Raw genomic sequence first — 23,146 nt, 5'->3', positions numbered from 1 at the left:
AGATGAAGAGGGTCAGCAACTTTAAATTCCTCGGTGATATCATTTTGGAGGACCTGCCCTGGGCACAGCACGAAAGAGCTATTATGATGAAAGTGCAGCAGCGCCTCTACTTCCTCAGGAGTTTGTGAAAATTTGGCATGACATAAAGAACTCCGACAAATGTCTATAGATGTGTAGTGGTATGGAAACACCAATGCCATTAAAAGGGCAATCCTGAAAATTAGTGGATATGGCCCAGTCCATCACAGGTAAAGCCCTCCCTACAATTGAGCACATCTACACAAAGTATTGTCACAGGAAAGCAGCATCCATCATCAGCAACCCTCACCACCCAGGACATGCTCTCTTCTCAATGCTACCATTCAGAAGAAGGTACAGGAGCATCAGGACTCACACCACCAGGTTCAGGAACAGTTATTAGCCCTCAGTAATCGGGCTCTTGAACCAAAGGGGATAGCTTCACTTGCCTTATCATTGAAATGTTCCCACAACCTATGGACTCACTTTCAGGGACTCTTCATCTCATAGTCTCGATCTTTATTTCTTTTTGTATTTGCAGAATTTGTTGTCTTTTACACACTGGTTGAACACCAAAGTTGATGTGGACTTTCATTGATTCTATTATGGTTATTATCCTATTTGGATTTATTGAGAATGCCTGCAAGAAAATGAATGTCAATATTATATATGGTGACATATATGTACTTTGACAATACTTTTACTTTGACCTTTGAAGGATATGGGCAACAAATTACAAAGGGAGATAGAAAAAACACGTAAAAAGAATTATCCGAGGGATTTTAATATACAGGTAGATTGGAAACATTCGGTTGGTGCTCGATCCCAAGGGAGGGAATTTGTAGATTGTCTATGGAATACCTTTCTGGAGCAGCTTGTGGTTGAGCCCAGTAGGGAAATGACAATTCTGGATTGGGAGTTCTGCAATGAACCAGGTTTGATTAGGAAGTTAAAGGTAAAAGAACCCTTTGGAGGCAGTGATCATAGTAAGATAGAATTCATCCTGTCATTTGAGAAGGAGAAGATAAAATCAAATGTATCAGTTTTACAGTGGAGTAAAGGGAATTACAGGAGCTTGAGAGAGGAGCTGACCAAAGCTGATTGGAAGGGAACACTGGCAGGAATTATGGCGGAACAGCATTGACTGGTGTTTATGGAGGAGATTCGGAAGGTGCAGGAAAGATACACTCCAAAGATGAAAAAGTATTCTAAAGGGGTGATAAGGCACTGTGGCTGGAAAGAGAAGTCTCTTTTGCTTTTATGCTGTCTTTGACTTCCCTTATCAGAGCATTTAATACAGTAACAATTATTGGAAGATGGAGGATTGAGAAGCTTTTAAAAACCAACAGAAGGCAACTAAACAATGTAATGAGAGAACAATGAGAGAAAAAATGAAGTATGAAGGTAATCTAGTCAATAATATAAAAGAGGATGAAAAGTGTTTTTTCACAATTATAAAGAATAAAAGAGAGGAGAGAATGGATAATGGTATTGCGGGAAGACCTTTAAGGTAGCTAGGGATGGTAATAAGATTGTGAGATTGCCTTGCAAGCATGTTCATAATCCACAAATGCCTTTTAAAAAAGCCTTAAAACTAAAGCTGGAATGCCAGAAGCCATTTCATACAGGCAGTAGAAGAAATCTAGAATTCTGTCCCGGTGAGCCAGTGTGGGTGGATGAAGTTAAGGTACTGACTGAACACTTATGAGCTGAGACTGCTGAAGCAGACTTGAAGGACAGAATGTTTTGTCTGCAACAAATTATCTGCTGAAGGAGCTCTGGGTTGGGCAGCTTTTGTAGGAGGAAAGGAACTGTCAGCTTTTCAAGTCAAAACCCTGCACCAGTCAAGATTTTCCCTCTGGGCCCACTGACTTCCTTCGGCAGACTGGAGATATGGGGAATATGGAGCAACAGCCGATCTCCTGGAGAAACCTAGCTGGTCAAGCTGCATCTGTGGCAGGAAAAGCACCGTCAATGTTGTGACTAAAAACTCCGACAATTCCTTTCCCTGTATCTTTCGTGACTCTCTAGAATATTCTGCATTCCTGTTGCACTGGTCCCGAAAGGCTATCAGCAAATGGAACTGAAGCAGCACCTCGAGGATGCATTACCAAACAGAGGATGTTAGGGAGAGTTCAGGATGAGAAATAAAAGAAAAAAATCAGAAATAGCTTTTAAAGATAACCTCAATAAAGTAATGAGAGAGGGATAGACAGACTGATGGAAGTCAAAGTTAAAGTAAGTTTATTGTCAAAATACATATAAGTCACCATATACTACCTTTAGATTCATTTTCTTGCAGGTATTTTCAGGAAAATATAGAAATACAATAGAATTTTTGAAAAACTATAGATGAACAAAGACTGAGAAACAACCAATGGTTAAAAGAAGTCAAATTGTACAAATAAAAAATAAATAATACTGAGAACATGACTCGTGGAGCCCTTGAAAGTACACCTGTAGGTTGTGGAATCAGTTCAGAGTTGAGGTGAGTGTGAAGTTATCTACACCGGTTCAGGAGCTTGTTGGTTGTAGTGTAATAACTGTTCCTGAACCTAGTGGTGTGGGACCTAAGGCTCTTGTACCTCCTGCCAGATGAGAGTAGTGAAAGGAGACCATGGCCTGGATGGTGGCTGTTGCTTTCTTGTGACAGTGATCTATGTAAATGTACTCATTAGTGAGGAGGGCTTTGCCTGTTGCTGGATCCATCACTTTACAGTCTGTAGACTTTTATGTTCTTGGGCACTGCTGTTTCCATACCAGGCCATGATGCAACCAGTTAGGATACTCTCCACTGCGCATCTACATCTGTTTTGGCAAAGGTTTAGGTGACGTGCTGAATCTCCACAAAATTCTAAGAAAATAGAGATGCTATTGAGCCTCTTCTGTGTTCGGTCTTAACTATATGTGCTGGCCCTAGGACAGATTCTCTGATAAAATGATGCTAAGGGAATTCAACACCCAGAGTTCAGGGAATAGAATCGAAAAGTGGGATAAAACATACAGACCAAAGTTGCTCTGAAATGAAAATAAAGTTGTTGAGAATATATGATCAGCTTCAGAAAAGAGAAGTGCAGGCTAGCATTTCAAGTGGATTCTCTTCACTACTCTGGCTTTTGGTGCGAGCGATCAAAGCCTCTTCTAGCATCCAACAGATGTTCAGAGAATGCAAAAAATATTTCCTGCAAATGGATTCAGCCTAACAGTGCCCTTTCTTTGCTTTTAATGAAATCAGTGCTGGCTGTTTGATCTCGCGCCTGTCAGACAAATGATAGCTCTGTCTCTTCCTCGCTCTCCCACTGACCACTAAAACCCATAGCAACCACAATAGTTCCAGATCCTGTGCTGTATTCAACATGAAGATGCAAGAAAACTGACTGATGAGAGAAGTATTACATATGAAATACCAGGTCCAGAGAAACCAAAATTCATCCATAAGTGTTATTTTACTAAAATTCTGCCATATATTAACTAATTCTGAAAACTAGTGTTGTTGATATGAACAAATTAATTACTGTTGAATATGACCTCTCTCTTCTGCAGAATCATTTTACAAGGTGATGACCTCCCAAAGCTGAGCCATTTCTAATCCCTGCTATGTTCTCTCACAGAATTCTGGAGGAATTCAGCAGGCCAGGCAGCATGGATGGAAAAAAAGTAGTCGACATTTTGGGCCGAGACCCTTCCGCAGAAATAAAAGACCTGCCGAAAGCTCTCGTCCTGAAACATTGGCTGTTTATTCTCTTCCACAGATGCTGCCTGGCCTGCTGAGTTCCTCCAGCTTTTTGTGTTTGTAGCTTGCATTTTCAGCATCTGCAGATTTTCTCATTTTTAGGTTCTCATCTACATGTTTTACATAATTAACCTACATTTTCAAGACTGCTCATGAAGAGGTGGATGCTGTAATCATGGTTTCCACATCAGCTTTTCCTCCATTCTTCTTTTTGGTGGGTTTTGCAAGATCTGATCTAGAACAATGGAGGGCTATGTAGGAGAGAAAGGTTAGATTGAACTTGGAGTAGATTAAAATTGTGGGCTGAAGGGCCTGTACTCTGTTGTAATGTTCTAAGTTCTATGGTCTACAATCTCCATTAGGGACTCCTGCAATATGAAATGTAAGAATGTGTAGGAGTGGAGAAAAACAGCACCATCCATCATACCTTGGAACATCTTTACTTTGTGACAGAACTTGAGCTTCTTCCCTCAGGCTGTGGGACTAATGAATGCCCTGCCACCCCCGAGGTCTTGTCAATAGGACAGCGAATTGTTTACATCTTACTCTTGCTGCACAGTGCATGCATTCTGAATTATATTTTACTAACTTGCTTGTGGTCATATTTTGTTTTATGCACTGTGTGTGACACAGTTATACGTGGTCCGGAGGAATGTTCTCTCGTTTGGTTGTCTATACGTACAGTCAGATGACAATAAACTTGAACTTGAATAATTGTAAGTTGTTCACTGACAGGCCGTCTTAACAGAGGTGTGGTGTCATCGGCAGAACTTCCCTGTGTTCTCTCAATGGAATGCTAAGCATCTTGCATTATTGTTCCCTCGTGTTGCAATGTCAGTTTCCCCAGCCTAAGCTCATAGCATCTGTTACGTTTTGTAACTTCAAAACATTAAACTAATTCAAAGAAAGGCTCAGGAGTCTGGGTCTACAGGCCTAACTTCATGTTTACTTTAAGCGCGGTGCGTGTGTACACATTGGCAGCAGGATGACGTATACAATTCACACATTTATACATACAATTTGTAATGAATTATTTAAATGACAATAATGCTTAACCAACCAATATATATACAAGATTACTCAAGTATTACATAAATACTGAATACCCAACAGCATTAAGAGGCCCCAAATAGTGCCATGCTACCCTATCTCAGAACTCACACAAACTCACAGCATTCCTCCTGTCCCTTCTTTCTCCATATTATTGGTGGCCTTGCCTTCAGTCTTAAAGGCTGTGGAAATTCCACCCATAACTGCAGATGCTGGAAATAGGAAATGAAAACAGATAAAAGGTCTCAGATCTTCAAAGGCTTATAGGTATCCGTTAGTCTCATGAGACCATGGATTTGCGCCTTGGAAGGTTTCCAGGGTGCAGGCCTGGGCAGGGTTGTATGGGAGACTGGCAGTTGCCCAAGCTGCAAGCCTTCCTCTCTCCACACCACCGATGTTGTCCAAGGGTCCAAGGGAAGGGCACTAGGACCCAAGCAGCTTGGCACCGGTGTCATCGCAGAGCAATGTGTTGCCTTGCTCAAGGACACAACTCAGCTGAGGCTCGAACCAGTGACCTTCAGATCACTAGACTGATGCCTTATCCACTAGGCCATGCCCCAACACACCTTCAAAGGCTATGCCTCAAAAAAGGTGGCTTTCATTATTAACAACCCTCATCAGCCTGAACTACTATCAGCGAGCGGACACAGGTTCCTAAAGCCATGCACTCAGCATTTTAGGAACAGTTTCCACCCCTCCATCAGATTTCTGAACGGACAATGAACCAACCCATGAACACTACCTCTCTATTTTTTGGCTCTCTTATTGCACTAATTATTTAATTTAATTTTACGTGCATATTTATAGTAATTCATAGTATTTTTACATATTGCATTGTACAGTACTGCTGCCGCAACACAACATATTTCACGATAAATGCCAGTGATATTAAACCTGATTCTGATTCTGAAATGAAACATTAACTCTGTTTCTCTTTCCACAGATGTGGTCTGACCATTTAAAATGCTTAAAATTTTATGCATTCTTAGAATTTTTAGCCCTTCTCTAAGAATTTCTGCTTTCCTTCAGTTCTTCAAAATCTTCCTTCTGTTCAAATCATCCTTCAAGAAATTCACTCCTTTCAGTCTCTCCATTCTTTTGGGTTTGGTGTCCAGAGCTTGGAACTTTTTTTCTACAATTGTGGCGAGTTAAGAAATGATAGTTTTCCCTCCCGGGAGTACTACACTACTGGAGGTACGCCATTCAGATGAGAGGCTAAACTGAGACCCCATCTGCTCTCTCAGCTGGGTAATAGCACTACTTTGAAGAAAATTGGGGGAAGCTAACTCTGATGCTTTGCCAATACTTGCCTCAATAATTGTGCAAAATAGATCTTCAGGCTTATTGAAGAAATGTCATGTGGATTGTCTCTTTATAGAGCATGGTTATATAGTACTACAGCTCAGAAACAAGCCTTTTGGGTCCACTTAGTCTGTGCCAAAATGTTATTTTGCCAAGTCCTAGCAACCTGCATCTGGACCATACCCCTCCATACCTCTGCCATCCATGTACTTACCCAAACTTCTCTTAAAAGTTGCAGTCAAACCCATATCCACTGCTTCTGCTGACAACCCACTCCACACTTGTTTCAACCCTCTGAGTGACTATGTTCTCCCTCAGGTCCCCCTTAAATATTTTTACCTTTTCACCCTTAACTTATGACTTCTAGCTCTAGTCTCACCCAACCTCAGTGGAAAAAGCCTATTTGCATTTGCCCTATCTATATCCCTCACACCTTTGTATACTGTGCCTCCATTAAATCTCCCCTCATTCTCCTACTTTCCTGGAAATAAATTCCCTTAAATACCTTGTGATACAGTGCCCTCTCTTCTCTTTTCCAAATCAGTAACAAATGTTGTGATTGTGTCAATGTTTTAGGCAGTGTTAAACTTTGCCAAGGTCACATGCTAATGGTCTGATACTCTGGCTATGAAAGCACATAATTGTAAATCAAAACCTTTTAACAGCAGCTGTGATCCGGAAGTTGCTGATTTACAATCCTTGTCCTTTGTGTTGCCAGGGTGTAACAGAGAACAAGAATGTCCCTGTTTAAAGAAAGAAAGCTTTCATGACCTTGGGATCTGCTGTGAGGATCGTCGGGGTCTCTCTTCCACCCATCCAAAATATTTATCAAGAGCGCTGGGTACGCAGAGCCCTTAACCTTGTTAATGATCCCACCAATACATCCCACAATCTCTTTAATCCCTTACCATTAGGCAGGAGGTAGCATTAGGACAAGGGCTGTTAGGATGGGGAACAGCTTCTTCCTTCAGGCTGTGAGAATAATGAACTCCCTGCCTCCACCCAGGTCTCATCACTTATGAAGCGCCAGTGGCGTTATACTGTGTACTTTTTAGCTTGTGTCGCAAATGCATGCTAAAGCCAAACAACAATTTTCTGGAAAATATGTTACTAGCTGTTAATTTATTTGTGGTATTACTACTTTAGGTGTTGTGTGGGAGTTATATGTACTGTGTTGTGCCACTGGTGGAACTTCGTTTCGTTTGGCGGTGTACATGTATACCGTTGAATGACAATAAACTTGAACCTGAGGATGTTCAAAAGCAAATGAACTCTTTTGGTCACTAATATAATACAGGGAAACATGGCAACCAAACCGAACACAGCAAACTCCCCTCCAAACAGCAACATGACACATAGCTAGATCATTTGTTCGGGAGTTGCAGCTTGAGGGACTGAAGCTCATCGTGGAACCTCGCTACTGTGCTTCAGGTGGCGTATCTTCACGAAGCACTAGAGAGCAGAGAAGCAGGCAGGAGCAGGGTAACATGCATAGGATGCTGGAGGAACTCAGCAGGTCAGGCAGCACCCAGAGAGAGGATAATAAACAGACTCTGATTGTCCGTTCGATCTGTGCCTCTTATCATCTTCAAACACCTCTATCAAGTCACCTCTCATCCTCCTTCGCGCCAAAGAGAAAAGCTTTAGCTCGCTCAAACTATCCTGATTATAAATGTTTTCTAATCCAGGCAGCATCCTGGTAAATCTTCTCAGCATCTCCCTAAAGCTTCCACATCCTTCCTATAATGAGATGACCAGAACTGAGCAGAATATTCCAAATATGGTCTGAGAAGAGTTTTATAGAGCTGCAATATTACCTCACGGCTCTTGAGCTCAATTCCCCCAACTAATGAACGCCAACACACCATATGCCTGAAGAAGTGTTCTCAGTGAAACTAATAAAAGAATTAGGTTTATTGGGCCACATGATGTACTGCTCCTTCTTATTCTGGTTGCGGGGAAGCGTTGCTTGAGCTGACACGGTTTCTTTCTTCTTTTTTTTGCAGCTGCATAGATTGGAAGAAGGAATAAATAAAATGAAGAAGTTTAAGCGTCGATTCTCACTGTCGGCCCACAGAACAGAAACCATCGAGGAGTCGCTTGCTGAATTTCAGGAACAGATCACTAACCAGATAAACAACAGGAAGAATGATAGTGAGTAACCTGAGTACACTGTTAGATAGATTGTAGATCGATGTAGCTGGCTGACTGTCCATCATACTGTAGGATTATGACTGATCCTGGTAGATCTACAGTCAGTGGTCAGTTTATTTGGTACCTCCTGTACCTAGCGAAATGCCCACAAGATGGTCGACTGCTGCTGATGCCCATCTACTTCAAGGTTTGACTTGCTGTGCATTCAGAGATGCTCTTCTGCACACCACTGTCGTAATGTGTGGTTATGTGATTTACGGTCACCTTCTTGTCAGCTTGAACCAGTCTGGCCATTCTCTTCTGACCTCTCTCATTAACAAGGTGCATTTTGTCCACGGAATTGCTGCTCACTGGATGTCATTTTGTTTTTTGTAAACTCTATTGACTGTTGTGCATAAAAATCCTTGGGGATCAGCAGTTTCTGAGATACTCAAACCACCCTGTCTGGCACCAACAATCATTCCACGGTGAAAGTCACTTAGATCACATTTCTACCCCTTCTGATGTTTAGTCTGAACAACAACTGAATCTCTTGACCATGTCTACATACTTTTATGCATTGAATTGCTGCCACATGATTGGCTGGTTAGATATTTGCATTAATGAACAGGTGTATAGGGGTACCTAATAAAGTGGCCACTGAGTGTATATTGGCTGACCATAAAGCATCTTTCTAGTGGTGATCCACTCTATGAGATTTGATCTTTTATCTAAAATAGTGGGTAGCATGTATTTAAATGAACAGTCCACCAAGCACTTTGCTGTTGTATTTGACGTCCCAGATGCTGACTAGATCTACACTCAGTCATGCATACAAAAAGATGAGTAAGTCCAACAAAGAACCAGCTGAAGCTGACTTTTTTTTGTTAAATGCTTGTTCACAGAGAGAGAGAGAGAGATACAAACAGACAGACAGAGACAGAGACATAGAGAGAAGAGAGACAGACATAGAAAAGAGTAGAGAAGAGGGAGGAGGAGGGGAGGGAGGGGGAGGGAGAGAGAGAGGGACAGAGTGAGAGAGAGAGAGGGAGAGAGAGAGACAGGGTGATAGAGAGAGTGAGTGAGAGAGAGAGAGAGTGAGAGAGAGAGAGGGAGAGAGAGAGACAGGGTGATAGAGAGAGTGAGAGAGAGAGTGATAGTGTGTGAGAGAGAGAGGGAGGGAGACAGAGAGATAGATAGATAGAGAGAGAGAGAGAGAGAGAGAGAGAGAGAGAGAGAGAGAGAGAGAGAACAAATTAACACTCTTGTATCCAGAACCCAGCATGTATTCTACCTACAGAAAAGGTAAGAATAAAATTATGAAGAGAAGGGTATTCATCCCTCATCTAGCTCTTAAATAACAGTGGATGACCTGCACTGTATTTATCTGCCTTCCTCCCTTTGTCGTGCCTTAATACCTCAAGTCAAACAAAATCTCCCCATTTGAAAGTTGTTTAAATCTACAGTTTACCAGAGCAGATTGATAAAGATTTCCATCATCTGTTGGGTGAGTAAATGCTTTTTCTGAATTGAGTTTTCTCCTGAATAACCTGCCTTTAAATTATATTGTGTTATAAATGCAAAGTAAAGGGGTGTTCTCTGCTAATATAAGGCACTATTAATCGTTAAATTCACTACACCCTGGATGACATCTAATTAACATAAATGGTTATTGTTAACTGCATCTCTTGTGCCAACATTCACAAAACAATGTTTTCTGAGTGTTATTTGTCCAAGTGCTACACATTAAGAGCTCCCTTGAACCCATGTGTCACTCCTGCTCAATTTTGTAGTTATCCAGTGCCTATGTAGCCTCCAGGCAGCTGCAGTTACTGTCACAGTCTTCGTGTACCTTCACTAAATACAATTAAAGCACTCAAATCACAGATGATGGTGTTGAAGCTTGGAGAGAAGAGTGTGGAAATAATGAAGCACAACAATTGGATTCAAGCCAGTGACATTATATTTCCTACAGATTTATACAGCATCATTTTAACATTATTTAAAGTCTGTGTCCTGGAAATGTAATGGCTTGTTTTCCTAAGTGCTATGGGATTGAATTGTTTGGCAAATTGATTGCTTGAATGGAGTACTAGATGCGACTGGGATCTTATAGAAGTGCCTTGCACACTTTGAAACATTGGATTGTATAAAACAAACACACAGAGCAGCGATTTTCAATCACAGAGTGCCATTACTACTGCCTAGTTGGCCTCTTGTGTATTTTATATGCTGGAAAATAGTGGTAGCTGAGTACAGGGAAGTAGAAGAGGGCAGAGTACCACACACTCATGCTCTATGGGGACAGACTCTCCCCCTCTCTTTTACTCCATTTCAGTTGAGATTAAAGAGTGTGGGGCAACAAGCTGATAGATCGGGAAAGGGTAGGGGCATTAAGGGTATTTGGGCCGCCGTGCTGTTTGGCCTGTACTGTTGATGGGATTGTTGCTGGAGCAACAGAAACATGCTCTGTGAGGAATAGCATTGCCAAAGTTATCCTCATGTTCTCCACTCCAGCACCTTCTCAGAGACAGGGGAGGCACGGTAGTGCGGTGGTTAGCATATGGTCAGGGTTGCATTCTGCCACTGTCTGTAAGGAGTTAGTACATTCTCCCCATGACTGACTGGGTTCCTTCCAGGTTCCCCAGATTCCTCCCACACACCTGAAGAAAAGTCTCGGCCGAAAATTTTGACTTTTTATTCTTTTTCATAGATGCTGCCCAACGAAGGGTCTTAGCCCAAGTCATTGACTGTCTATTCTTTCAATAGATGCTGCCTGGCCTGTTGAGTTCCACCAGTATTTTGTGTTTTACTCTGTGTTTCCAACATCTGCAGAATCCCTTGTCTTCACAATAAGGGGTTGTTAGTTTCAAACACCAATGTGTAAGACCAGACATCCCACCCTCCAAAAACTCATTTCAGGGAGGTAGCGCCATCAATTTGCGGGAGACTCCCTGGAGAGGTGGGGTGTCTGCAATAGAGTGGCTCCTTAGCAGCTAGCCAGCTAGTTTAAATAACGTTAGCTATGCTAACGAACGAATGACGCCTGTTAAATTCACTGCTCCCGCTCTCCCAAAAATCGATTTCCGGGATATGGTATATCATTTGCGGGTGTCAGGGAGCCGCTATCAATTTGCGGGAGACTCCCGGAACTTCCGGGAGAGGTGGGATGTCTGGTAAGACTACCTTCTCTTTGAAGAGTTCTTGAAATAAGAGAGCTATGAAGGCTGATATATTCTCTCAGGCTGAGAAAGGCAGATCTTGGCCCATAGAAGCTTACAGGATGCAAGCAGGAGGGAGGAGCTGATGCCAATCAAATCAGCCATGACCTTGCTGAGTGATGAAGCAGGCTTAACACACCACATGGTCTCTGTTATGTTTTGTAACTCCAAGAGATTAAACTAATTGAAAGGAAAAGACAGGGGTCTGAAATGCGAATCTAACTTCGTGTTTACTTTAAGCAAGGTGTGCAAGTATCACGTGGTGACGTATGCCATTTACGTACTGTTACATATACCTCACAATGCATTATGTAAATAACAAAGGATGCTTAATCAGCAATATATTTACAATGTTACACAAATATTACTGAAATATTAAATACACAACACTACCCTTCTTAGCTATAAACTCCAACTGAATATAAAATGCATCTGAATTATATACCCAACATACAATGCAATGCAGCTATTATACTGACATCCACGGCATAGTAAATTTTAAATTGTCCCATTCAGGCATAAAGATTTAATCACTGTAGAGGATTTCATACTATTGTGGGGTAACGTTTTTTTTTTGACAGGGGGAGATGGTCACTCTGCTTGGCAGGTGAGAGTTGTTGCTGTGAAACGATCTCAGGTTCTGAGCCCTCCTCCTTGGTGGTTTCAGGGATTGACTCTGGGGTGGAGCAAGTGGTTCTAATAGCTCTGAACACCATTCTTCTCATTTGCCTCTGCTCTTCTCAACTGATCGATATGTCATCTCCAGATGATATCAGATGCAATCTCCACCGTGTAGCAGAGTGGTCCAGTTCTGTCCTTCATCTATTTGAGTACCTGATTTAAATAATCACTGTACTCCACAGCCAGGACAGCTTGTCCAGGAGTAGAACATCACACCTCCTTGTTTGAAGAGTCCTCAATTCATCTCAGCTGTTTGTCTTGCAAACTCCTTCTGTGATTGGGTTTGAGAAGAACCTGTTCCAGTAATTGACCAATCCTAAAAAAAACTGCTTCTGTGAAATGTCCTTTGACCTCGGGACATCTAGCACTGCTTGAATTTTCTTAGCACATTTGTGTAATTCTTGTGCGCCAATAGTGTGACCACAGTAATTGATGCTTGATTTAATGAATTCCCACTTATTGTATTGTGCTCTGAGACCATGATCTTCTAATCTTCTTAACACTGTCTCAAGAGTTTGGAGATGTTCCTTTTCATCTTTAGTAGCAACAATGATGAAATCCAAGTAACACTGAGTGCCTGGGCAGTCTTGCAGCACCTGGTCCATAGCTTTCTAACAGAGTACAGGTGAAGATGTTAATCCAAAAATAAGTATTATAGCGATAAGTCCCATTGTGAGTGTTTATGATGAGAAACATATTGGACTCTTCTTTTATCTCCATCTGTAGGTAGGCCTCAGCTAAGTCCACTTTGCTGAAGTGCTTTCCTCCAGAAAGGATGTGAAGATGTCCTCTATCTTGGTCAGTACTATGTTGATGGTGGCCTTAAAATCACCACAGATCCTTACAGACACATTCTTCTTGACTACTGGGACCACTGACATTGCCCATCAGCTCCACTCAACCTTGGAAAGAATTTCTTCAGCCTCCATCAGATCTAGTTACCTGGCTACTTCATCACAGATGATATAAGTAACCAGACAGACCATGCAAAACTTGAGTGTAGCAATTTCATTTAACATTATTTTACTCTTGATATATCTGCCATCCTCAGACACTGCTGTGGCATCATAAATTACCTGTCTTAATTCACTTTCAGTTGACTCTATTGGAGGGGATGTGGCATGCACATGGTGGATGGATTTCCAATCAATTTGTAGTTGTCTCAGATAATCATGTCCACACAATGCTGGCTCTCCTGTTTTTACCATATACAAGCCCAATGTGGCTTGTTGGTTGTTGTGTTTCACCTTTATAAATACCATTCCCACAGGATTTATTTGTTTCTGGTATAGATTCTTAGTTGAATATCTGCAAGCTTTAGTTTAGTATCTTTGAAATGGTGTTCAAACTCATTTTGTGTAATGACTGAAACAACTGAGCCAGTGTCCAATTCCATTTTAATTAATTTGGTGTTTAATTCTGGCACAAGCCATATTGCTTGTCTATTGTTAGTTTTCACTTTGTAAATCTCAAGGCTACTTAGTCCTATGTCACTCTCATCATTATCTAATTTGTTTTCATCAGCGTACAGATTAGTGTTCCTTTTGAAGCTGCAATTTGACTTTTTATCTTTTCCTCTTTCTTGTGCAGTCATTATTTTTGTCTGCCTGACATGTTCTTTGCATGTGTCCTTTACTACTTTTTCTTCAAGCTTCGCCTTTAAATCTGCATCAGTTCGGTGTATGTGAGGCCCTGCCACAATGGTAACACAATTTGTTTGGCCAGGCAGGGTTCTGTTTAGATGTTGCAATTTTGTTCATGCTAACTTTCATTCCTGACTGCAACTCAGTTGAGTCTCTGTCTTCTGTCTCCATTGATACAGTTATTTCAACTGCTCTTTTAAATGTAAGTTGTACTTCAGTTAGGAGCCATTTTTGAATGCTTTCTTGTAAGATTTCACAAACTAAATGTTCTCTCACTGCATCATTAAGCCCATCACTGGACTGATAATGCTCAGACAACTTCTTTGTTCAACTTCTTATGCTGAAATGGACACCTCTTCCTTTTGATTCTGTTTATGAAACCTAATGTGTTCTGCAAGTAACAATGGTTTCAGTTCTAATAGATTCTGCATTAATGCATGATATCAGTAAGAGTCATTTCTGCTGGTTTTATTGGAGCAGTCAAACTCCTAAGCAAACTATATGCTTTTCCACCCAATGCACTCAGCATAACTGGTACTTGTTTATAATTGGGTATTCCATTTTCTTTAAAATATTGCTCTTTCCATTCAGTGTACATATTCCATCTCTTGTGCAATGGAACTTGTCTATCTTTCCGATGTTGCCAGTCGTTTCCACTCTTTTTTTTCTCACTCCTTTTATTGTCACCCTGTACTCATTGTTCATGACCCATGAACTCTAACATTTTTTGTCCTTTTTCTAACATGACAGTGTCCGTCCCATCCCAAAGAAGCATGTGCTGCCCTGCTCTTCTTTTTAAATTCATACGTCTTCTCCTCTTGTGAAGAAACCACACTGCACTTTTTTAACTCTAATGATCTTCTGTACTTTTTCTAAACTCGAAAGTCTTGCTGCACTTCAACAGGTAGGCTGTCATCACAGGTCATTAAACCTTCATCCTCACCACTGTTATGTTTTGTAACTCTAAAACAATAAGCCAATTGAAAGGAAAAGATGGGAGTCTGAAATGTGAGCCTATCTTGGTGTTTAGTTTAAATGAAGGCGAGCATGTATCATGTGGTGGCGTGCTGACGTATGCCATTTCCGTACTTTTACACAAAACCCACAATATGTTATGTAAACAACAAAGAATGCTTACTCAACAATATGTTTATATTATTACTCAAACATTACTGAAATATTAAATACACAACAATCTACTCATATTCTTATTTCCTGATGAAGGGTCTCAGCCCAAAAAGGCAGCTGTACTCTTTTTCGTAGGTGCTGCCTGGACTGCTGAGTTCCTCCAGCACTTTGTGTGTGTTGCTCTTCTTTCTTAATTTGTAGTTCCCATTCTAATCAATCACGGTGCTGTACTGTACTTTGGACTTGACCCCCAGTTCAAGACTCTCACAGCTGGGGGAAAAAATAAGCACTCAGTGGCCACTTGATTATAATAAAGTGGCCATTGAGGGTATGTTCATGGTCTTCTACTGCTGTAGCCCATCCATTTCAAGGTTCAACATGTTGTGTATTCTGAGTTGCTCTCCTGCACACCACTATTGTAACGTGGTTAATTGGGTAACTGTCACCTTCTAGTCAACTTCTCCTCTGACCTCTCTTATTAAAAAACTTTTTTTTGCCCACAGAAGTGTCACTCACTGGACTATTCTCTATTTTCACCTTGTGCATGAAAATCGCAGGAGATCAGCAGCTTCTGGGATACTCAGACCACCCTGTCTAGCACCAACAATCATTTCATGATCAAAGTTACTTAGATCACGTTTCTACCCCATTCTGATGTTTAGTTTGAACAACAGCTGAACCCCTTGACCACGTCTGCATGCATTAATGCATTGAGCTGCTGCCACATGAATGCCTGATTAGATATTTGCATTAGTGAGCAGGTGTACAGGTGTACCTAATAATGTGGCCACTGAGTGAAGGGCCCTGGTACTTAATGGGTTATACCGTGGGCTTTACGTGGTACAAGTGTTAATCTCCAGGATCAAAGGGAGGTGGGCAGAGAGAATAGTCTTTGAATTCTGAAAGCACTTGGCAGCGTCTCTGTACTGTCCCACATCCGGTTCCTTTGATATTTATATATTCTCATTAATCTGCTTGATAAAAAATAAGCCCATTAATAAACAGCAGAAAAAAAACAATTAAAATAAATCAGTCATGCATCCCTTGTGGTGAGGTACTGACAATCATTATCGTTCATCTGCTAACTGCGGTGAAGCTTACAGCATGCTAATTTCCATTTGATTTCACTCTCCAAGAGGACTAGAATATAAAAGCAAGAACATAATGCCGAGGTTTTATAAGACTGCACTTGGAGCACTGTGAGCAGTTTTGAGCCCCTTATCGAAGAAAAGTCGTGCTGGCACTAGAGAAGGCCCAGAGGAGGGTCATGGGAATGATCCTGGGAATGAAAGGGTTAACGTATGAGAAGTGTTTGATGGCTCTGGGCCTGTACTTGCTGGAATTTAGGAGAATGAGGGGGAATTTCATTTTAACCTATCGAATATTGAAAGGCTTAGATAGAGGAGACATGGAGAGATGATTCCTATAATGGGTGAGTCTAGGAACAGAGGGCATAGGCTCAGAATAGCCTTTCGGTAAAGAAGAATTTCTTTAGCCATAGGGTGATGAGTCTGTGGAATTCATTGCCACCGATGGCTGTGCAGGTTTATTTAAACTGGAGGTCGATAGTTCTTTACTAGCAAGGGTGTCAAAGGTTATGCGAAGAAGGCAGGAGAGTAAGGCCGAGAGGGCAAATCAGCCACGATGGAATGGCAGAACAGACTTGATGGGCCAAATGGCCTAATCCTGCTCCTATGTGTTATAGTCTTACAATCTCTGAAGTTTTCCCACAGGCTGATGTAGCTGCGAGCAGCAGCTGCTTTCCCAGAGCTCGATGCCTTTTGCATGCCTGTTCCTAGCACAGCAACTTCAGTGCTCATGGTTTCTCCCTCCTATTATATCCCCTCCCCTCTCTGAAAGGTTTCGCTGCATCGGGGAAAAAAAATACCTTCTCTACTCCGTGGTCCTGTGACAACTAAAGCTAATCTCCTTAATCTCTTTACTATGATGACAGTTTAGACACATATTCATAGCCTGCACACAATAAAAAGCGAATGTACTTAGTGTCTCCGAGTCAGAGTTTTACTGCACAAAAACAGAACATTCAGCCATATACATCCACAAGGACCAAATGCTGAGCAATTTGCCCATGTTATACCGTAAGTTCAATGTCAAAGAGCAGAATTAAGCCATTTCAGGATCAGAATCAGGTTTATTATCACTGGCATGTGACAAGAAATTTGTTAACTTAGCAGCAGCAGTCCAATGCAATACAGAATCTAGCAGAGAAAAAATAATAAATAAGATTTAAAAAAAATAAACAAGTAAATCAATTACGTATATTGAATAGATTTTAAAAAATGTGCAAAAAGAGAAATTTTTTTAAAAAGTGAGGTAATGTCCAAAGGTTCAAAGTCCACTTAGGAGTTGGATGGTAGAGAGGAAGAAGCTGTTCCTGAATTGCTGAGTGTTGTGACTTCAGGTTTCTGTACCTCCTACCCGATGGTAACAGTGAGAAAAGGGCGTGCCCTGCGTGCTGGAGGTCCTTAATAATGGACGCTGCCTTTCTGAGACACCGCTTCCTAAAGATGTCCTGGGTACTTTGTAGGCTAGTACCCAAGATGGAGCTGACTAGATTTACAATCTTCTGCAGCTTCTTTCAGTCCTGTGCAGTTACCCTACCATACCAGACAGTGATGCAGCCTGTCAGAATGCTCTCCACGGTACAATTATTGAAGTTTTTGAGTGTATTTGTTGACATGCTAAATCTCTTCAAACTCCTCATAAAGTATAGCCGCTGTCTTGCCTTCTTTATAACTGCATCGAGTCTGCTCTGCCATTCCATTATAGATGATTTATTATCCCTCTCAATCCCATTCTCCTGATTTTTTCCTGTAACCTTTGATGCCCTGACTGATCAAGAACCTATCTACCTCTGATTTAAGTATACCCAATGATTTGGTCTCCACAGAAGTCTGTGGCAATGAATCCCACAATGAATGTTTGGCTGTGTATAAGTTTCAGGTGCCCTAGAGATTTTTTTATATGGTTTCAGATGGTATGGCCTCCATAAGACCCTAATCTCGACATCGTTGATGCTGTCTGGGGTTATCTGTAGAGTCAGAAGCAAGCAAGACAGCTGAAGTCTGAAGAACTGTGACAAGTTCTCCAAGATGCTTGGAACAACCTACCAAATGATTTTTTAAATATAAAACCTCACAACATGTACCTAAGAAACTTGATGCAGTTTTTAGTCAATTATTGAATAGGTTTAGTTTTTTTTACTGTTTACTACTCTTTATCGTAATTTTTTTGAAATTTTGAAACTTCTCAATACATTATTTTTGAAAGCATCTTCTCTTTACAGAATTTGTTAACATGCACCGAAGATTGTTGCACAGTACAGTATATCTGTCTAAAATTTTCCCATTCATGTACCTGTCCAAATGTCCTATAACTGTTGTTAATGTACCTGCTTGAACCACTTCCTCTGGCAACTTTTTCCACATACAGACCATCCTCAATGAAAATTTTGCTCCTCAGGGTTCCTATTAAATCTCTCCCCATCACCTTAAACCTATCCTTCTACTTCTTGACCATCTTATATTTTATATAAATTTGCACTGCTTAATATTTGATTTATATTTCTCGTTGCAATTCATTGTATTTTTATGTATTGCACTGTACTACTACCACAAAACAGCATATTTCACAACATACATCAGTGATATTAAACTCTGATTCTGATTCCTGCCACAGAGCAGGTCCACATTCCAGATACTGTTCAGAATATTTGCCCCCTTCCATGTCCACATTTGCTATTTCCCTGTGGCCATGACTACCTGATGAAGATGCAGCCATCCAGGAAATCTGTCCTCAAAGCAACAACGAAAATGCCAATCTGAAGCTGCTGGAGCCCATGATTCTAATAGCAAGCGAAGTGACCTTTCAACTGATCAAGAGTGGTTACAGTCAAAAAAGTGTTCATCTGACACTAACACCATCCCACCGCTGACGTTGCATCAAACTGACATATAACATGTCGGCTCAGGTTTTGAGAAGAAGTTATTCAAACTGTTTGGTATTTTGATGGGTTTTATTTGGCTGTTTGTGAGGCAAGCTTCCATGAAGTTGCACTAACAAGTCTTCAGCTGAAGTGAGGCTTGTCTGTGGCTGTGTTGCAGCAAGTGCCAACCTTATCTGTTTACTGAAAGCTGCTCCCCCGTGCTAGTTAGGGATTGGCCTGTTCATGGAGCATTGCAATTCTTCCACTGCCTGCTGTTTGGATTCACGGCACCGACTGATGATGTCATGGTGCTGGCAGAGTATAAAACTAGCGCACAGAAAGCACCTGGTCTTTAACTCCGGAGGCCCACCATAGACTGGGATGCGACCGGTACCGTGGCAACAGTGGAAGTGTGCTGCAGTGAGAAAGGACTCAAGGGAGCGCTTTAGATAAGTATTTATCTGCCTCGTACTGCAAATAAGTAGTTAACTTACTTACCAGTAGCGGGTGTCTTCTGTTCCCATACACCGAACCTGCGAACCTAATTTCACACCACAGCGAGATAATTCAGTGAGGGCGCATGGAAATAAATCACCCAGTTCAAGGGCAGGAGGGTGACACAACAGTTAGCATAATGCTATCACAGCTCCAGTGACCTGGGTTCAATTGCCGCTGCTGTCTGTAAGGAGTTTGTATGTTCTCCCTGTGGACTGTGTGAGTTTCCTCCGTGTGCTTCGGTTTCCTCCTGCATCCCAAAGACGTATCATTTACTAGGTTAATTGGTCACATGGGTGTAGTTGGGTGGTGTGGGCTTGTTGGGACGGAAGTGCCTGTTACCGTGTTGTTTAGCTAAATAAAAAATTAAAAAATAAGAATAAAATAGTCAGTTATTCCACTCATTTTAGTATTTCCAGTATATATGTCTCCAGAAATCTAAGTTGACTCTCCAATATGTTATCGAGAGAGTGTTACAATATCAGAAGTACTGTCTTTGAGACTGCTCTCCTCTTTCACAAGGGTGTAACATCGACTCCTTTCCTATTCCAAAGCAAAGGATATAAAGATTAGCTGGATTTGTCACATCTACATCGATGCATGCAGTGAAATGTGTCGTTTGCATCAAGTCAATTCAACGAGGTTTGTGCCACCCAGTACGCATGTGTCACCACACTTCCAGCACCAACGTAGCATGTCCGCAAATCACCAACCCTGATGGAATGTTCAAGTTCGAGTTCGGTTTAGTGTCATTCAACTATACACGTGTACAGTGTTCCTCTGGACCAAGATGCATATAACTCATACACACAACACATAAAGTAATATTACCACAATGTGGTAATGAGGCAATGTGGAAAGAAACTGGAGAACCCAGATGTGTCACGGGGAGAACATACAGACTCCTTATAAACAGTGGCAGGAGTCATATCCTGATCTTACAGCTGGCATTGTAAAGTGATTGCGCTCTCTGCTATGTTACAGCACCACCCTTATTCCCATTTATAAATTATTCCCGGAACCGTTCTCTCTAAACTGCTCTGGTACATGGCTGCGCAGAAACTGAAATGTTCCTGTGCACATAGCCTTTGTTGCCACGCAGATGGAGTTTTCTTTCACATAATGAGCCACACACTTTTCAGGCCGCATCAGGATTTCCTGCTCAGAGCAGTGGTTGGGCTGCGCAGTCAGAAAATAAACAATTAGAAGGAATGTTAATTTCCAGGAACCTTTCTGGTGTTCATCACTCAATCAGTAAAGCTCTTCAAGTCATAATCAAATGTGGGACCATTGTTCTACATTGAAACAATGGCTACAACACAGAAGTATCTCAGATTGCTCTGTGAAATATTGAACTCATCAAAAACACTATATAAATGCAAGCCTTCTCTTAGGTCCAAGTTTATAAAGGAAAACATTTGACAAACTTATCATTCTAAACCTTTCCCTAATGTTGGCACTAAAATACTATCATCGGTTTTTTTTGTAGCAGAAATTGTAAGTGCTGTTCAAAGTTATTTAATGACTATATATCTCTTAAAGAGAGGGAGTATATATCTCTCATTTTACTAGTGAATTTGTATAGCGGACAGTGTTATTATGTGGTCCATAGCTTAATTAGCCTTGCCACATTTTACTGACCTTCTATCTGTCCCTCTCTATCACCTCCGTCCTGCTATAGCAATGGAGGCCTTGTAATATAGACTGTATAATATTTATTTTTAATGTACCATGCAGCAATTTTTTGCATTGTTTCTTAGTAGGCCTAAGTTTAATATGAGGAAAATCTTAAAGGGGCAGATTTTTCACATCGAGCAGGGGTTCCCAATCTTTTTTATGCCATGGACTTGGACCCCAGGTTGGGAATTTCTACCATAGAGGATGATGGGTATATGGAAAGCCTTTAGACAGAGGTGAGTACAATAACAATGTTTAAATATATCGGGAAGAACATGACAGAAAGGCTATTTATTGCTTCCTATTTCTGTAGACAGTAAGAAAGAATTCCAGCATAATATAAGTTCTGCAAACAGTCATCCATTTTTCCAACACCACAGTGAGACTCTGAGGCAAAACCCACATGCCCAGCTCACCAATAGAACTGAAAACGGACTCCTTGATGGTCTGGATAATTCTTAATAGCCTCTGTTTCTCATTCTAATATTTTAATAGCAAAGAACAGATATTCAATAAAAAAGCAAAAATACAGTATAACAGTATATTTCTTTTAATGCCCTTATTTTTCCCCAATTTGATTTTATTTGCTGGTTTATTTTACATAATAATAATAAAAAAAATATTTCTTACATCCAAGGGAGTAAAAATCTTTATGTTGTATTTGTGTTGCAATGTACAAGCAATAAGGGAGGGAAATGTGGGAGGATATTACCGAAGCAGTAAGATTGTATTTGTATACACATAGGTACAGACAGATCCATGTACAGTCAGATATGCAATCAGGTCAATGTGTAATGATAGATCTGATGGTCCCCCTTTGTTAGTCCCCAGTTGCTGTTTTCTCCAAGATAAGTTTGGAGGGACAACTAGATCTTTGTAATTGAAACTGAAAGCCCCTGAGCTGGTCTATTTGGACTTTTATAGTCCTTGGAAAGAATTTCAAGCTGGGGTTCTAAATTTGAGAAGACATTACATGAAGCAAGCTGAAGAATCTCCACTTTGCTGATACAATTGTGGTTTATTCTGTGAAGAAGGCATCATAATGGAACTCTTTGAGAAGGCTGATTAAGTGGAATTATTAATTCAATCTTTTAATTTATGTTTGTGAAGGTGGATAATATTAACTGCACCAGACTTTCTGCATTTGAAGTGAACCCACACATCTGAGCCTTATTTACTATAGTTTATAGATGTCTGAAAGTTAACTCCTGTAATAGGAGTATACAATACAGGAGCAGACTATTCAGCCGATCATGCCTGCATCATTTCTTTGAAGCAACTTTCAATTAGAACCCTTGTTCTTCCTAAAAATCTTGCAGATTTAGTGTCAGTCTCAGGCAAGGAAGCACAATGGACCACCTCTTGTCTCTGGCTGTGTTGATTTTTACACTAATGTCTTGTTTTGCACAGCCTTTTATTTTCTTTCACTGTTTTGTATAATTAAGGTATAATTATGTTTTGTGTTTTATTCTTTGTACCTATAAGCTTGTGATACTGCTGCAAGCAAGATTTTCATTGTATCTGTATCTCACTGTAATTGTGCACATGACAATTAGTTTAAAATGACTTGGGTTTGCTGAGTCCTGGTGAACAGTTATGATATTCAACTATTTAACTTTCAAAAAGAGAAATGATCATTATTGAATTAAATTTTGGTCTGTGCATACTGGGTAATAACATCCGCTGTGCAACCACAAAATGGCATCTTATTTTTGCTGATTATGTTTAAAAATTGTCCAGGATTAGAGTTTCTCTAGTTCTCCATGTAAACATAAGCAAGTAAACCATGTAAACAGAAACAATCCTATCAAAAGGATTCAAAGTTCAAAGTACATTTATTATCAAAGAATGTATAAATTATACAAAACGAGATTTGTCTGCTTACAGGCAGCACAAGTCAGAATCATGTTTAATATCATTGAAGTATGTCATGAAATTTGTTGATATGCAGTTGCAGTACATTGCAATACTGTACATAATAATATAAACTGTGAATTAGAGTAAGTATAGCTTTATGTATATATATATATATATATAGGGGTGTGTGTGTGTGTTAAATTAAATTAGTAATGCAAAAAAGTAGTGAGGTCATGTTCATGGGTTGAATGTCCATTCAGAT

The 23,146-nt window shown here is 40.6% G+C and overlaps 1 protein-coding gene across 2 annotated transcripts in view; it reads left to right on the top strand.

Annotated features, from left to right (window-relative positions):
- The window catches only part of LOC140717246 (cyclin-dependent kinase 18-like), a 129,107-nt gene that overhangs the window by 27,915 nt on the left and 78,046 nt on the right, over positions 1 to 23,146 (top strand). Inside the window, exon 2 of one of the 2 annotated variants that reach the window (XM_073030605.1) lies at positions 8,110 to 8,257. In XM_073030605.1, coding sequence (XP_072886706.1) covers positions 8,140 to 8,257 — 118 coding nt within the window. In that variant the 5' untranslated portion in view covers positions 8,110 to 8,139. Of the gene's footprint in view, positions 1 to 8,109; positions 8,258 to 23,146 lie in introns of those variants that run through there. The other variant, XM_073030606.1, reaches the window with a different exon arrangement.

This window comes from Hemitrygon akajei, chromosome 27, assembly GCF_048418815.1.
Source record: "Hemitrygon akajei chromosome 27, sHemAka1.3, whole genome shotgun sequence".
Classification (NCBI taxonomy): domain Eukaryota; kingdom Metazoa; phylum Chordata; class Chondrichthyes; order Myliobatiformes; family Dasyatidae; genus Hemitrygon; species Hemitrygon akajei.
The sequence above is the reverse complement of the archived record's forward strand: the minus strand, read 5'-3'. Positions and strand labels throughout refer to the sequence as shown.